Here is a 16505-nt window from a genome sequence, read left to right as displayed (position 1 = left end):
TCCTTGATCTCCCACTACCTAAAGCAGTCATCACATGTCAGATCTGAGGCCTGGCTGCGGTAGCAGGCTTTCAGGGATTGCCACGCTCCAAAGGAGGCAGAGAGAGAAGATTTAAAATCTTGTCTTCCTGAAAGCAGACAGATTGACTCAAAAATGACTCAGTCAATAAAAGATGAGCTCTGAAAAGGCTTCCCTCTCCTGAGAGAGCCTGCCTTCTGGGGAATCGGTCTCCATGAGCCGCCATCAGAAATCACTGACACATCGGCACGCAGAGTGGACAGAGAGCCACAGGCTTGCGCAGACGCCCCTCGGGGTGGCCATGCAGCTGCCGGCGTACCTGAGCAGGGCTCCCACGCCATCCCACCCAGCAGCCCCTGTGGGCCATCTGCCGGGGCACACATGCAGGGAGTTGCTCAAAGGAGTTCAGCAGTGTTGTCGGTCCATGTCTGGGGTTTGTCATGTCACGTAGCTACTGGGTGCTGCTCTGTCCTGAATGGTTCTACCTCTGGTGGGTGGGTGTGAGCGTGTGCATGCTTGTGATGTATGTGAGCATTGCCTATGACTGTCTGCGTGCGTGCGTGTGCATGAGTGCATGCCCGAGGCACTTTGCTTCTGACTGTCCTCGGTTCCCTGCCCCTGGAGATGAATGTGGTGATACTTGGCAGGTGGATCTAAAGCTTGAGATGAGCCAGTGCACATGACGTGAGTTCCGGGTTCAGTGGGTGTGCATTTCCTGGGTCCCACTGCCTGGGCCCCATGAGCACTACAGCCAAGGTCCCCACCCTCATGGGGAGGGTGCTTCGTTTGGAAGAAATGGGTGGTAAACAACCGAACAGATAAGTAAATACAATAGGGTCAGGGCCCAGTGGCTTCTGTGAAGATACCCGGAGGGGCACCTGTGGGTGGCATGGTCAGGAAGGCCCCAACGTCCCACCAAGGCCGGCCCTCCTGAGCCAGGCAGCACCTGGCACTCAGGAATGACTCCTCCAGTCGTGCGGCCCTGCCCATGGCCTCCGGGGGACCCACCCCACCCTGGTGGCCTGGCCGAATTCCAGCTTCTCCATCACCAGGCTGGGTGATGCTGAGCAGAGCGCCGACCTCCTCTGGGTCTATCCCGCATCCATCAGGTGGGTGTTCCCGCCGGGGCCACTCCAAAGGCCAGACGAGGGGCAGGTGGAGACCTCCCACCAGGCTCTGCAGGTCCTCCAGGCCTGAAGAGCCAGCGGGTGGGCGCCTGGCGCCTGGGTAGCTTGGGGACGGCCATCCCCTGAGGCTTCAACTGCTCTCTGCTCTCGGTGCAGGGAGGGAGGTTTCCTGAGAATATGATGCCACATCAGCGCCTGCCTGTCACCGGGACTTGCCCACCCCATAATCTGGTGGGCTGTAATTGCTGGTGTCTTTTCAGATCATTTTTGTGCAAGGTGACAGGCTGCTTGCCAAAGTGAGCCGTTAATCACACAGAGATGCCCCATTTGAAAGCCAGCACTGTGCTTACCCAAGGCAGTGTCTGCCAGGCAGCCTGGTGGTGGGTGCAGGCTGCTCATCTCCATGTAATTCCAGGGCGAGTGTCTCTCTCTCTCCCTCTCTCCCTCTCCCTCTCTCTCTCTCTCTATCATGTAAAACATGCAATTTCGGGCCCAGCAGGGGACTATAGGCTCAGAATGGAGAGCCCTGGTTGCTGGGGCCCCCTGGCTCCAGGCCCCCCAAGCAAAGCCACCAGCTTGGGTGGCAGAGGGCTGCGGCTGATGGGCGGGAGGCTCCTGTCCGCCTGTCACAGAATCCAGCAGCTGTGGACAGTGGCACTCCGCACGCCCCTTGGGAAGGCCTCCCACCCTGCCTGTTGTGCAAGGAGGCCAGTGCCCTTATGCTGCCTGGCTGGTGCGGCCCACAGATCTGCAGACCAGCCAAGTGCCCCCTGCACATGCTGACAACCATGCTCCTCTCCTGGCACTTGGATCTGGGTTAGGCAGGCAGCCTCCGAGAGCAGCGGGCAGGATGCAGGTACCAGGGCAGGCAGTAGCCCTGCTCTAACACATGTGGTGTCCCACGGAAGGCCTGCCGAGGGCCTCGGTCCAGTCAAGGGCTCATCTCCCTCTGCCACTGGCCCATGGATGCAGACCTACAGTCCCCGCTTTGCAGAGCTGGCTCCCACTGGTGCTAATAAAATCACATAAATATTTGATGCTTAATTATTAAATATTTTAAAATGTAAAACTGAAATAGTTTAGAAGTTACTAGATACGAATAATTCAACCCTGGAAATGGCCCAGCTTTGGGCCTGAGCAGAGCCAGGGGGTCTCACCGCTTGCCAGGAGGCTTGGAGCCCTTCCTGTGGGGCACTGGGAGCCCAGCCGAGCTCTGCAGCTGGGGCTCACACATGGAAGCGTGCGGATGAGGATGCTGGCAGCTCCACCCTTGTGTGGACTTCCTGTCTACATGAGCGTGATTTTGTTTCCTGGCCTCGGCAAAGCCCAATACTCAGCCGTGCCAGGGATATGCCCCTCGCAGAGGCGGGGCACTAACCAAGCAACCAAACTGTGGGACCATGTTTGCCCTCTCCTATCTCCAGACCCGATGTCCCACCCCACAGTTGCTCCCGTGTGCTCCATGAGGCCCGGGCTCCCACCTGTGCAGCCGCCGCACCCACAATATGTCTTCCCTCCAGACCTGTTCACCGAGCACATGCTTCCCTGGGCTCCATTGCCAGCACCTCTGACCCAGGGGTCAGACCAGCTGAGGACCTTGACCCTAGCCCACAGCGCTTCCAGGGCCTATTCAGAAACAAAGCTCAGCAGAGTGCGGGCATTGGCCCTGCCACTTGCTCATCCCCGCATCCAGTGGCCAGTTTGGCTCTGGGTTTGCCCTCCCCAACCTGAGGAAGACGCGGGGCCTGGGGGCCGAGAGGTCCCAGGGGGCAGCTGTCGGTGGGCTGTCAGCCGCCACCACCCTGGGGGAGCACCCCTCAGCTGTGTGGCCTCCCCTGACCCCAGGGGCCTGCAGCGCCTCAGCTTTGATGCTCAGATCCAGCCGTGTCACCACTGCTCAGTGCCAGCAGAGACAGCTCCCTTTGGGAGCAAACAGCCACCGTGAGAACCAGTGCACCCCCTTCTGAGCCTGACCCCATCATGGAGCCAGGCCCTCTCCCACCTCATGGCCATGCTGAGGAAACCCATGGAACCAGCGCGGCAAGTGGCGGAGAGGTGGGCGAGCCTGCCTCTGGGTAGAGGCATGCCCAGCTCTCTGCCCCGAGGATCCCTCCTGAGTGTAGGGCACCTGAGCCGGGTGGGGCCAGGGGCAGAGGATGCCTACCGCCAGCAGGCCTAGGCAACGCTGGGGCCGCAGTGGCACCCCTGCCCCTGCGACACCCCTGCCCCGATGCCCTGGACTCCCCTGTGGCTCGTGGCTGGCCCATCTCAGGCTTCCTGCGCCACCCCCGCTGGTGTCCCTGCCACGGACCTGGCTTGGGAACAGCTGCCCCCCCGTCAGCCTGGGCTCACAGGGCTTTTTCTGATGGTGAAATACCAGTCATTTTTGGTGGTTTTCAAGTCCTAAAAGTTTTAGTACCAGCTAAGTGTTTTTTATTCAGTTTTCAGAAAGAAAAATGACTCTGGCCTGAGTCCCCAAAGGGAATCTTTAACAACTGCCCCAGGAGCTGACCTGGGCCCACCCCCGTCGGCTGCCAGGGACCCCCTCCAGAGCCTGGGCAGGCCTCCCCTCAGCTCCCCTCCCTGACCTCTGTCTGCTGTGGGGGAGGGGCCGTTCCTGGGGTCCAGTCTCAGCACCAGCTGCTTTTGGAGGTGCCAGTGCCCCCTCTGCCTGGGCTCTGACCCCGTCATCTTGAGTTGAAGCCCCTTGGAGCTCTGTGGTCAGCACATGCTCGTAAGGATGAGGATGTGCCCGGGAGCGTTTCCGGATGGCCTGCGCTGAGGCAGGCGTTCTCCGGTTTGCGGCACGGGCCAGCCTTCTGCCTTCTGGTGCCATGGGATTGTGGGCGCGCGCTGCCTGCCTTCCTGCACCCACTCCTCTCTGGCTGTGCCTCAGCTTCGGCTTGACCTGTGCTGGGTGCTCGCACCCCATGACGCCCCGTGTCTGCAGCTGTCAGGGTTTGCGGCTGTGTTTCCCATCGGTTGGGGCTGTTCAGTCCCACACCCGCTGCGCTCCTCCTCCTGCATCCTTGTTCTCCATCCGGCGTGCCTGGTTGCTCTTCAACCCTCTGGTGGAGTGGCTGCCACTTTTGCGGAGCTTCGAGAGGCAGCAGGCCCTCGTCAGTGCTGGGATCGCTTTCTTTCCCTGGCTGTGTCCCCCACCCCATGCCTGCCCCCCTGCGGACCTGCGTCTGCCTGCACCCTCAGCCACCCACCCAGCACTCACTTCACCTGCCTTCCCAGGGTGGCTCTGCGCCTCCTGAAGCTGGGTCCCATTTCCTGATCTGGTCTTTGACTGCATCCAGGGCACATCTTTCAGGAGCTGAGAAGGAGAAGGGGCTTGTCTCCAGGCCCTGCGTGTGTGGGAACAGCCCTTGTCTGCTCTCACTCTGATGGGTGCTGACCAAGGGCAGCCTTCCAGGTGGGAGCGTGGTGGGGCCCTCCGCCGGGCAGTCCTGTGACCTGCAGTGGGTGGTGTCCCTGAGAATCAGATGCCTGCCTGGATACCCAGAGCTTTGGGGATCCCAGGAATTTTCCCCTAAAGATTTTAGCTTTTTCTCTTTATCTGTGGTGCTAGAGAGACCTGTCCTTTACTTCTGGGTGTCTGTCCTGTGTGACTCCACAGTAACTTCCCCCTTCCCATGTTCTGTCATCTCTTTATGTAAAATCCATTAGTTGATATTGGGCAAAATCTCTTGTTTTACTATATCCATCCCTGATTCATTTGAACGGGGTACTTCCTGGGAGGCAGCATGCCGTCTGCCAGCTCTGCTGGGATGTCTGTGACGGGTTCAGCACTGGGAGCCCCCTGCCAGGCTGCGCAGGCCGTCTCCTTGCCTGCCGCTCAGGAGTTCTCGCTGCTGATCCTTTTATGCCGTCTTCTCCAAGTTGCTTTTTCTCAACATGCTCTTAACTCTGTCCACAGGAGGAGTGCTCTAGTGCCCGGTGGGCCTCCCCTGTGTCTCCACATAGGAGCCAGCAAGGCCCCCACGTGGCCATTCTCTGGGTGGGGCGGTTGGCCGGCAATTCCTGGGCCTCAGTGCTGGGGCTGGACCTCTGGGACTGGTCTGTTGTGCATGAGAACCACGGCCCCATGCTCTTCAGCAAGAGCTGCCGCCTGGGATCTGGGAGGAGCGGGACTGCCCGTGGACACCACTGGAGCCGCCCCACCCATGCCCCTGCCTCCTGGGCCCCCAGCCGCGGCCACCGCTGTGCTGCTGCAGCCTCAGCACCAGCTCTGCCGAGTCAGCTTCCTCTGCCGGCTGCCGTCCATCTTCTGAAATTTTGCCTGCCCATCATCTGCTGCTGCCTCTCCTCCATCTCACTGTGTTCCAGGAGGCAGCAGGATGAACACACGTTCCACTTGCCGTCTGCAGGGAGACCCCCCGCATGGGTGTTTACTTTGTTTAAACTGTGTTCACAGCTCTGCTGGCGGGTGTGGTTTAGGGTCACAGAGAAATGGCAGTTGCAGTTTCTGTGCTTGGTTGTTGACATGCACTGGAGACACAATGTGACAGAGGCCTTGTCCTCACCTCCACTCAGTGTACGCTCTTGTGAGGGAAGTAAGCATTGACCAAAGAATTCTTTTAAATACCCTGTTGTGTGATGATAAACGCTGTGCAGGAAGTGCAGTGCCTGCTGGGAATATAGGGCAGTGACCGCCTCTGTTCAGGGAAGCGACTTTGAGGTCAGCATGGGTAAGTGAGCTCAGGGCAGAGGCTCCTCCAGGTGTGTTCAAAGGCCCTGAGACAGGCAGGACAGCAGTGCCTCCCAGGCATAAAGTAAAGCCGTGCAAGTAAACTGGAGAGGTGGTGGGCCAGGTCACTCAGCAGAGGCCTGGCGGTCACAGGAGACTTTCTTCTGACCACATCTTCCCTTAGGAGCTGAGAGTTCTGTGCAGACAACCTGGGCCCTCACACAGGACAGAAGAGGAGCAGGAACCCCAGGAACAGAGGGCCCAGGGCAAGGCCACTCAGAGCTCAGTGGCCCCGGGGGAGATCTTGGGGTCCTGCAACCCACATCCTGGTCCCAGCTCTGCCCTCTGTGGGGCCCACCCTCCAACGCTAGCTGCCTCCTCTGTGAAGAGGCTGGCTTCCCCCAGGATGGCTGGGTCCCCAGTGGGTGGCAGGCAGCTCTGCTGCTGAGCCCTTCTGGACTCAGCCTGCCCCCAGGGAACAGGCAGAGGCCGCGGCACCCCAAGTGCATCGGGGTGCTGGAGCTGTGTCTGTCCCACAGAATGCAGGGTCAGGCCCCGTTAGGGTCTCCGGCAGGGCAGCACCCCGTGCCCAGAGGCCATGTGGCCCTGGCTCATGTGTAGGCACAGAGCAGGCGCAGGAAAGGAGGCTCACAGGCCCCTGGGGCCTCCCTCCAAGAGCCGTTCACATCTTTAAGAGTGTTTCTGCTGCTGTCTTGTTTGCTTGTGCTTCTCGGCACCCCCCAGGAAGGGCATCCAGAGGGAAGTGCTGGGTGCTGGCGGCTCCCAGAGGCCTGGACCGTCCCAGGGCATGGGTCAGCCATGGCAGAGCCTGCATGCTCACGGGCACAGCCGTGCTCTGCTGGCCGGTGCAGCTGCGTGGACTTCCCCTGCCTCTGCGCACCTGCCTTTTGCTTGCTCTCCCCACCTCATTCTCCAGATTTTAGGCTGTGAACTGGATCTCCAGAGAGATGTACCCATACACGCTCCTTCATCCTGACGTCTCTTCTCCCGCCAGCCTTTATATAATAGCATGTGGTTTATTTTTGTTCTGTGTCCTTCACACAGAGCTCACACAGCTGCTTTCTGCAATTCCAGGAGGAGCCAGGTGTTGGAGATGGGTGGTGGAGGGGGCTGGAGATCAGAGCATCATGTGGCCCTGGGGATGTGGCTGGAGGCAGCCAGTGGGTCTGGGCTGGCCCATTTGCTGGGCTGGAGCAGATAGCGCTGCTCAGAGGACCCAGCCTCCGCCCACCCCCCCATATCTGGGTCCTGGCCATCTCCCCGGCATCCCTTCCTGTCCCCTGTCCCTGCACAGAGCCCTTGCAAAGGGCTGGAGAAGGAGGATGGCCCAGGGTTTCTGGGGCAAGGTGGCATGGGTGAGAGGAGGGTGTTGGCGTGGCAAGGGAAGACAGTTGTGGGCAGCCTCCCCGGCTGGCATGGTGGGGGCCAGAGTCAAAGCGCAGGAAAGACAAGAGAGGACCGATTGCAAGTCCCAGCCAGGGACATGGGCTCAGCAGTGTTTGCCACTGTGTGGACCTGGCCCAGGGCTGAGGCCCTGGCTGTGCACAGGCAGGGTGAAGCCTGGGGTGGCCGGCCCAGAGGCTCTACAGAGCACTCAGCAGACCTGGCAGGGTCCCCAGCTTGCTCTGCTGGGCTCTCTGCCTGCAGATGGTCATCCCCGGCAGGTCAGGCCTGAGAGCGGCTGCCAGGCCCTGGTGGTGCAGCTATTACTGCCTGCAGGCGGGTTCAGAGCAGGGTCACCACAGACCCCGGGGGTCTCTGGTCCTTGGCCTCTGGGGCTCCAGAGGAGCATCTAGTGAGCTCACATGCCCCTGCCACCAGCCCCACCAGAGGAAGCCTCAGCTCACTCAGGGAAGAGGCTACATGAGCAGTGGCATTTCCAAGGCAGAAGGCCCATCTTTTACTTATTTAATCCAAACCATTGTGTGAATTATTCATTCATGTTTATGTAAGTGACTGAACCATGAGGCTGGGCAGGAGGTCAGAACACTGCTGTGCGCAGAGTCCGAGCAGCACCCACGGTCTCCCCGCTGAGCTGTGCTGGCCGGGGTCCAGCTGAGAGACATGCCTCGTGACCCACCAGGTGAGGCCTGGCAGGTAACGCGTCTCACCTCACTCACTGACCTGAACCCTCAGGTGCTTGCAGACCCCATGAACTGGGTAACAGGCAGCATTGTAGTATCACCTCTAGGCAGAGAGGCTGTTTCCTTCTCCGAGGTCAGGCTGCATTCATTACCAAAATGTGATCCTTACCCCTGGACTTCCGAGGTCTGTCAAAGGCAGCGCTATCCCTGGCAGGGATGAGATACCACTGCAGAAGCTCAGTCCGTGCGTCATTCCTTCTAGGGTAGGCTTTGCACCTGCTGACGGATGCAGGGAGGAGCACTGGGGTCAGAGCTGCCAATTACCCTTTGGTTTCATAGTCTGATTACTCAATTAATCAAGGTCTCCGCATTGTGGCCTCAGTGGAGAGGCTCTCAGTTCCAGAGTGACAGTGTCCTCCAGGCCCTCGGAGCTAGGTGATGGCAGGAGCAGGCGCCTGGCCAGATGGACGTGTCTGGGTACACAGGCACTGAGTTTGGTCCCTCTGTGTGCTGTGGAAAGCTGGGAAGGAGTTGTGGCCTGGCATCAGGATTCCTTGTTCAGAACCGGATCATAGACAGTCACAGGCTGCCCGCAGAGCTGCAGACAGTATAGACAAAATCCAGAATGTGTGCTCAGCGTTCCAGAGCTTGTGAGAGGCAGTGAGGTGGTGGGGAGTTTGGTGTGGAGTGGATGGCCTTCCCTCTGCCGTGTATCTGCAGCCAGCGGTCAATCTCGTGTGTCCCTTTGTGAAATGGGGAGAGAACCTGTACCCACCTCACAGCCATGTAGTGGCTGCAAGGCGCTTTGGCCCCCTCATGTAGCTGGCTAGCTCCTGCCATCAGTAAGCATGGGCCCAGCCCCAGGATCTAGCTTGAGCCTTGCAGCAGCCTCTGAAGGCATCTGCATGCCTGCTGGGAGGGTTGGGGGAGGTTTCTGTCCACATGCAGGCTCCCTGTCCCTCTCACCTCCTGGCTGCATCTGCTCATGTCAACCTGGCCGACTTTGTGCTGCCTGTCCTCAGCTCCAGCAGGGAGCTAGTGGGCCCCAGGCCTGCACACGGCGTCCACACTGGCACAGGATACACCATGAGGAGGGGGACCACCGTCCTTGTCACCGTGGTGGTGGTTGTGGGTGGGGGTTCCTGGGACTCACAAACCCTGGCTGGCTGGGGTCCCCCCCTCCCAGGGTAACCCCAGGCCCTGGAGGCAGCAGACGGCTGCATGTCCTCAAGCAGAGCCAGCCTTACTGATGCACAGGAAATGGAGCCTGATTATGTGGAAGGCACCTTGGGTGAAGGGCTCGCAGGATAGCTGTGTACCCTACTGATGTGGCTTTGCACCCCTGGCTTCTCCCTGCCTGGCCATAACCCTTGGCAGGCAGGCCAGTGGTGGGCTGCCCATACCCTGCTGCCCAGGGGGCCTGTCTACACCCAGGGGCCTCACCACCGGGTGGAAGGCAGGGGAGCCCCCAGGGCAGTGTGATGGAGAATCTCCAACAGTTTCTGCTCCCAAGCACCCTCCCATTACCACTTATTGATGCTGGTCCATGGATGTGGACATCTGGCCCCCAGCAGGGACTCGGCTAAAGACAGGGGAGCGCTGATCAGCCCTCAGGTGAGGCATGCAGGCCCAGGACCACAGTCCAGGATCTGGGTTCCCAGTCAGTGCCCCCTGGCCTTCTTGCCTGATGTCTGCCAGTGAGGGCCCAGGTCCAGCCCCCCATCATTTCAACCCATCACCTGCTGACCTGGGGCGGCCGTGGTTGTGCTACCAACCAAGAGCCCACCCTTTTGAAAGGAGCCAGACTTCAGAGCTGGGAAGGTATCTGGCCTTCAGAGTCACCAGTTTCTTTAGTTAGGGTTTTTAACAGAATAACTTCCTCATTATTACCGTGAAGGTCAGGCTGTTGTTAGCTGGTTCTTTTCATGCTGGTATCTAAGCGCACACTTCAAGACTTGATGGTGTGCGGCCTGCCCACCCCGGGGCAGATGTGGCTCGAGGTTGGACCCTGTCTCTTCCTTGTCTCTCAGTCTGTGACCTCCGACCCTGGCATCTGGGTTGGTGACCCCAGCACTGTCCCTTCGCCTCCGGCCTGGCCAGTGACTCACCTCCTTCCCCCACTTCCTCCCTCAGAGCTGAAGAAGCAGGTGGAAAGTGCTGAGCTAAAAAACCAAAGGCTCAAGGAGGTGTTCCAGACCAAGATCCAGGAGTTCCGCAAAGTGTGCTACGCACTCACAGGCTACCAGATAGACGTCACCACGGAGAGCCAGTACCGGCTGACGTCCATGTACGCCGAACACAAGGCTGACTGCCTCATTTTCAAGGTAGGGCCCTCGTGACAGCCTGCAGCGCATGGAGGGGGCCAGGTCATGAGCCCCCTGCGTGGTCCATTTCAGCCAGACAGCCTCAGGAAGGCAGGATAGCTCCGGTAGGGGCTCTGCTGGCCCACGGCTACCAGCTTTACTGCAGCCCTGGGCCTCCCATAAGCCATACCAGCCAGGCCCCGAGCCGGCCTCGCTAGGCGTCTGCAGTCCCACTACCACGTGGGCCCAGCCCTCTGGCAGGGGAAGTGGTGGCCTTCGGTGTCCATGGTGCTCAAGAGAGGGCCGCATAAATGAGGAGAGGCCAGTGCTGGGCCAGGCGGTGCCAGCAGGCCCAGAAGCCCCAGCCAGGGGCCTTGACGTGTACAGACAGGACATGCTCTCCAGCGCGTACTTTTCGGGCTTGCTTGAGAGGCTGGGGCTGGAGCTGCAGGCAGACGGGAGGGCAGGGGCTCCTCTGATGTGCTAGCCCCAAACTGCCTCCAGGAAGTGTTGTAGTGTGTAGTGCTGGGCAGGGCCGGGTCCGAGTCGGGGGTGGCCCTGGGCCTGTGGAATCTTGTGCGAGCTAAGGTCTGGGGAGGCCCTGTGGCAGGTGGGACCGGCACCTGACTGGAGGGGCCAGGAGACTGGCAGCATGAACCAGAGGCCCAGGAGACCCGCCGGCCTGACCTCCCCTTTCACTGTGGCGCCAGTCTGGCGCTCGACGGTTCAGGAGGGGTGCTGAGGGCCAGCGGGGAGGCCTCCGTGCAGCAAAGCCACTGTGCAGAACAGGCCGTCTGCTGCCTCTGCCTGTTGTACAAACAAGGAACCAATCTTTTTCCTTTTTGTAAAGAAGTTAAGGCCAGTGTGACCTGTACGTCTCATGCAGAGCTCGGTGGGCAGAGGTGTTCTGTGTGCAGTTGTGAATTTCCTCATGGGCCCCCATGCCCACCTGCTGCTTTCCAGCTGAGGGGCTGGCCAGGCCCGGGTTTGTGGGCCCTGTGTCCCCTTACGGAGGGAGGTGGTCCCTTGGGTTCCCCCTTAAAGGAAGCCACACTTGGAAGGCTTGTGGCTGGCTCTGTGCCGCCAGGGCCCCTCCCTTCAGCCTCCCTCCTTCCCGGCGGCCTCTGGCTCAGCCCCACATCTGCTCCCTGGCACAGCACAGAGTCTCTTCTAGGTTTCTGGCTTCTCAAGTCACATTCTCCAGTTTGCACTCCTTGGAGCCCTTAGGACTTCAAATATAATACCCAAACACTTGGAACAGCATTCTGTCAGTGAACCGTCAGAAATGTGCTTCCCTTTTGCATAATTCTACACATTCTTGAGTGAATTGGGATTACTGACAGGTGCCCAGCAAGCTGCAGTGACCCCATGGGGTTTAAGGTTCAGCGAATGGGGATGTGCGATTCTCGTAATCAGCTGCTATTTAATGTAACGCTCACCGACGTTTATAGATTACTAGGCCCAGTTTCCACGAGGTTCTTGCGTATTGGTCAGCTGACATGGCTGATCTTACAAAAGCCTGGGGGACGTTCCAAAGCATCAGTGTGTAAGGGTTGTTGAAAGTCCGAAAGAACACGATTTGCTTATAATCCCACTTACAAGAAACCCACTGCTTCCAACCTGCAGATGCCCCCCTTCAGTGTTTCCTGCACACAGGCATGGGCATGTTGGTTATGTTTACACAGCCATGGTCAGTGTTCATCCTGCTCTGCTGTGGCTCGTCTTTGCCAAGCACTGCTCCCCGTCCCCTTGAGAACAGATGACCTGGGCCACCTCCAGCTCCTCAAGGGCTGTCCCTGCCTGGCCCTCCAGCATGTACAGTTTGGCGGAAACACCAGCTCCCCTTCACCTTTGAGCCCGTGTGGCCCTGCAAGCTCTGGAGGCCAGGAGGGCAGGGACGGGGCCCAGGATGGGGAGCAAGTGATGCAGAGGCCACAAGCCACACAGCCCAGGGGAGCCACTCCTCTTTTTCTGGACAGCCACCCAGAGAGGCCGGCAGTGAGGGGTGGGGGGAACCATCAGACCCCCAGGCTCTCCCCGGCCTGGCTCTGCTCAGGCCCTCACGCCCCAGGAGTGCATCAGCACACTAGGCTCACACCAGGCCTGGGCTGCGTGTTGATGCAGTAACACTGGTGCCATCCCACCTGGGGACGCTCTCGGGGGCCCTGTACATCCTGCTTCACACCCCCGCCGGCCCTCTGACCCTCAGCTCCCTCCCGGGTTCACCTGCAGCTGCCTGTCCCGGGGTCCTTGCCACCTGCCATCAGCTGCAGGCCCGGCCCCTGGCTATGAGGAGTGGGTGTGCCAGCTGGCCCCTGGGGGGACAACAGTGGAAGGCTGATTGATGAGCCGTCTGTGGATGTCCATGTGGTCTCCCCCCGCCTTCCCTGCTGGGTCACCAGCCCTGCCCAGGTCACCCCAGCACACCGTGCAGCTCAGGAGGCATGAGGTGTGTGCAGCCTGCCGCCTCTGGATGCGTGACTCCCAATGGCGACCAGCTCTGAGGCTGCTCATTCCCCACGCTCTGTGGGGCTGTCGGGAGGCTCAGGTGAAGCAACAGAAGGACTTTGCCTGTTGTAAAAAGCTGTATTCTCAGGAGTTGGCGGGCATTGTGGATGTGGAGGTGGTGACGCTGGGGACGGGCTGGACTTGGTGCATGAGTGCTGCGCCACAGTCTCTTCGTCTGCAGGTCAGGGGTCGGCAGTGAAAGAGCTCCCATACGTGCACCCGCCACAGTGCCTGATGCAGCAGCACCAGCAGCGGCACAGGGGTACCCCCCAGGGTTCAGGACGCGTCAGAACTCTTTCTCTGAGCAGTGAACCCTCAACAGACACAAGCTGCTTATCTGGGCCCACGTTTGCCCACATGACGCCTGTCTCTGGTCCCCCTGGTCAGATTGTCCCACCCCAGTGAAGAGACCTGGGTCAGGTTACAGGTGCTCCCCCAGATCTGGGAGCCCTGCCCCCGCGATGGCTAGTTCCACAGGTGGCTTTTGCTCTCTGGATGAGCTGTCCCTTGGATGCGGGAACCACCCTGTCTGGCCCCAGGGGACCCTGCCTACCCCCCGCCTGTGGGAGACCCCAAATGCAATGCAGTGAGTCCCTCCTAAGTCAGACCCCACCACCCCAGACCCCGGCATGCATTACAGTCAGCCCCTCTTTGTCAGGTTTGAATTACCGAGGCTGACCAGAGGCTGCACAGTAGCCAGGATCTTGCCTGGCCACAGGCACCCTGCTCAGCTCCTGGCCAGGGCCTGGCCCGAAAGGCAAGTGGACAGAACCTTGGGGGAGAGGTGTTGCCAAGTCCTGGGAAGAGCAGGGTAGGGACAGCAAGGGTGCGCATAGATGCCTGTCCTGCATCCTCCTGTGGTCACCCTGTCTGAGTGTAGGCAGCACCTCAGAGCCTCTGGACCCTTCCTGCTCTTCCCCAGGCTTAGTGGCAACCACCCACCAGCCAGGGCCCCTGCCAGCTGTGGGAGCAGCAGGGACTGCAGTGGGGAAGCAGGAGCTGTTTCTGTATCCCTCGGAGAATCAGGAGCAGGTTCCGTGTTAATGGGCCGGCAGCACCAGCTTCCCTAGACATCAGAGAACATCTAGGACCAGGCACAAGGTGGGCTGATCCCTGGCACCTAGGCCTAGTCCCCTCCCCCAGTGCCCGGAAGCCCCCCAATGCCTGGCACAGTGCCCAGACATCCCTCCCCCAAGTGCCTGACCTTCTCCAGCCACAGTGGCTGTTGGACAAGACCACTGACTCGTGGTGTCCTTATTCTCCAAGGCGTGCAACTGGATGGCAGGAGAAGGAAGGGGAGGGAGCCTAGCTCTACCCCTGCAGGTTGGGGGACCATCCAAGGAACCAGGCCAAGTGGCCTTTTGTGGCTTCCCCCCAACCCCCAGGGCTGGGAGTGCTAGAAGGCAGGACCGACTGCCAGCAGAGCCACCTGCCATCCTCCTGCTCGTTGGCCCTGAGAGTGCTGGGCTCTGCCCAGGAGGGGTCATACTGCATGCGGCCACCGCCTAATCAAGGCCTAGCAGGTGAAGAACGCTACTAAAGACTTGTGGGTGCACCACGGACAGGGAGCTCTGAAGAGGAAAGGAGATGGTGGCCGGCTGGCCACAGGGACCGGGTGGCCACTGCCTTAGTCCCACCTTGCCTCCAGACTGTTGCCACCTTCAGGGACCTAGGCAGAGGGAGCATCTCCCCCAGCACTGTACAGAGGGCCCGGGAGGGGTGTGGGGCACCCTGGAGTCATCTCACCTTGGGCAGGCCACTCTCTGAGGGCTCAGTCTGCCCCCTGTGATGAGCTTGTCCCGATGCTCTTTGAGTCCCCTTTACTCTGGCCTTCTGGGGTCAGAAGGGCTTCCCCGGCAAGCAGGCCCTTGTGGGGCCCTGAGGGAGGATCTCAGCTCAAGCTGAGCTGCTGGTCCTGAACGGGCTCGGAGACCAGCCCCAAGGCCCAGGATCTGGGGACCCACCAGTCTCCCAGCCATGTCACGGCCTGGCCACCAGCACACAGATGGGCTTAGTGGTGACTGAATCAGGATGGGAAGGGTCACAGTGAAGGGCAGCCGCCTGGCCACTTCAATTTAGGTAATTTTATTTCCCAGAGATGATTTTTCAGGCAAGAAGGGGGCTGAAGACAGAGTTAGAAATAGCGGCGTGCTGTTCCGGCTGAGCGGCTCTGCAGATGTGCTCCGGGTAATAGAGGGTTTGGGCTCAGCCCACAGCTCTGCTCCAGGAGATGGGCCTGGGGGGGAGGGCGCCTGCCCTGGGGGTGCCACTCTGAGGAGAAATAGGAACTCAGCTCCAGCTTATCGCAGCAAGGGCCTGGCCTGCTGCCCAGCTACTCCCGAGAGGAGAAATAGGCCCAAAGCCTTCAGAGTTTTCTTGGAAAGGTTTGTCCTGCCGCACACATGCAGCAGGGGATGCCCACTGGGCCGTGCAGGTGGACAGAGCTTCCAGGCGCTCCGTGTGGGCAGGACAGTATTCGTAGCCCTGTTCCTCCTCCCTGTCATGCTGTGTCACCGTAGGTCATGAGGAATTTCCTCCCCTCCTTCCTGAAGACCAGGTAAGGGATGCTCCCGCACCCAGGAGAAAACTGGTGGCCGGCTGGCCACAGGGACCGGGTGGCCACTGCCTTAGTCCCACCTTGCCTCCAGACTGTCGCCACCTTCAGGGACCTAGGCAGAGGGAGCATCTCCCCCAGCACTGTACAGAGGGCCCGGGAGGAGTGTGGGGCACCCTGGAGTTGAATCCTGGAGTTGAATCCTGGAGTCAGAGCCACGTGCACAGGCCTTCGAACACAGCAGGCAAGGCGACAGGACACAGATCCTCGAAGTAGACAAACCACGCATGTGTCTGGCATGGCCACCGTGATCCTTGCTATTGAGCCTGAGTTTCCACCCCTGTAAACTGAGGAGGTGGTAGCATCCACTCCCCAGGGCAGCAGCACTGTAGGACAGTCCTCTATGGGTGAGGGGAGCTGTGTGTACGTGTAACCTGTGACCCTGTAAACGCACGCGCTGTGGCAGGGCCTGCACCTGGCCCCACCCCCACCCCTCAGGCCTCAGGAAGTGCTAGAGCTCCTCAGTCCTGAGCCCTGAGCCCTGGGGAGGTTCTCACTAGTGAGGGCCATGGGCTCTGGCATCAAGCCCGTGACAGGCAGCATGGACTCCCTTGCCCACGGGAGAGTCTGACCCATGTGAGGCCAGCCTGACCCCAGGGCTCTGCTCGTTGTGGGTTGGGTGGGTTGGGGGCACGTTGACCCTGGACCGCCGTCCCCATGGGCCGCTCCTGCTGGGGGGTCCTGCTCCTTTCCTGCATCTTGCACAGCCAGCTGAGCTCACAGCCCAGCCCTGGGGCAGCTTCCTCTGCCCGGCCTCGTGGGACCCCTTCTCCTCAGGGCGTGCTTCCCAGCTGGGCCCTGATGGGAGTCCTTCCTGAGCCAGGCCACCCCAAGCACCTGGGCAGGGAGCCCATCTTGTTGGGGCCTATCCTGGGGCCCACAGCGGGCAGGAGTGGGAGACGAGTCAGGTGGCGAGATGAGCGGGAGCCTGCCGTGGGCTGTTGTGGTGGCAAAGCTGCTCCTCGGGGCTCATTCCTCCCCAGTCCTGGCCCACAGCCCAGCCCGCAGCCCCATGGTGTCTTGGACAAGCCCAGAGCATCTGGGGGGCATCTGCTGCCTGAGACACTTTTGGGGCCTTGCTGCAAGGACGGCCCCTGTTGAGTTGTGGAAAAGTGCCGGACCTTGGGCCAGAGC

The 16505-nt window shown here is 60.3% G+C and overlaps 1 protein-coding gene across 9 annotated transcripts in view; it reads left to right on the top strand.

Moving 5' to 3' along the window:
• MAD1L1 (mitotic arrest deficient 1 like 1) overlaps positions 1-16505 on the top strand; it is a 418618-nt gene that overhangs the window by 300887 nt on the left and 101226 nt on the right. For 8 of the 9 annotated variants that reach the window (XM_037008488.2, XM_037008486.2, XM_073214937.1 and 5 more), the window contains one exon: positions 10080-10270. The exons of the other annotated variant lie outside the window; for it this stretch is intronic. In XM_037008488.2, coding sequence (XP_036864383.1) covers positions 10080-10270 — 191 coding nt within the window. The remainder of the gene's footprint in view (positions 1-10079; positions 10271-16505) is intronic. 9 annotated transcript variants of the gene reach the window in all.

This window comes from Manis javanica, chromosome 10 (genome assembly GCF_040802235.1).
Source record: "Manis javanica isolate MJ-LG chromosome 10, MJ_LKY, whole genome shotgun sequence".
NCBI classification, from domain to species: Eukaryota; Metazoa; Chordata; class Mammalia; order Pholidota; family Manidae; genus Manis; species Manis javanica.
Note: the sequence above shows the minus strand (reverse complement) of the source record. Positions and strands in the feature narration are given on the sequence as shown.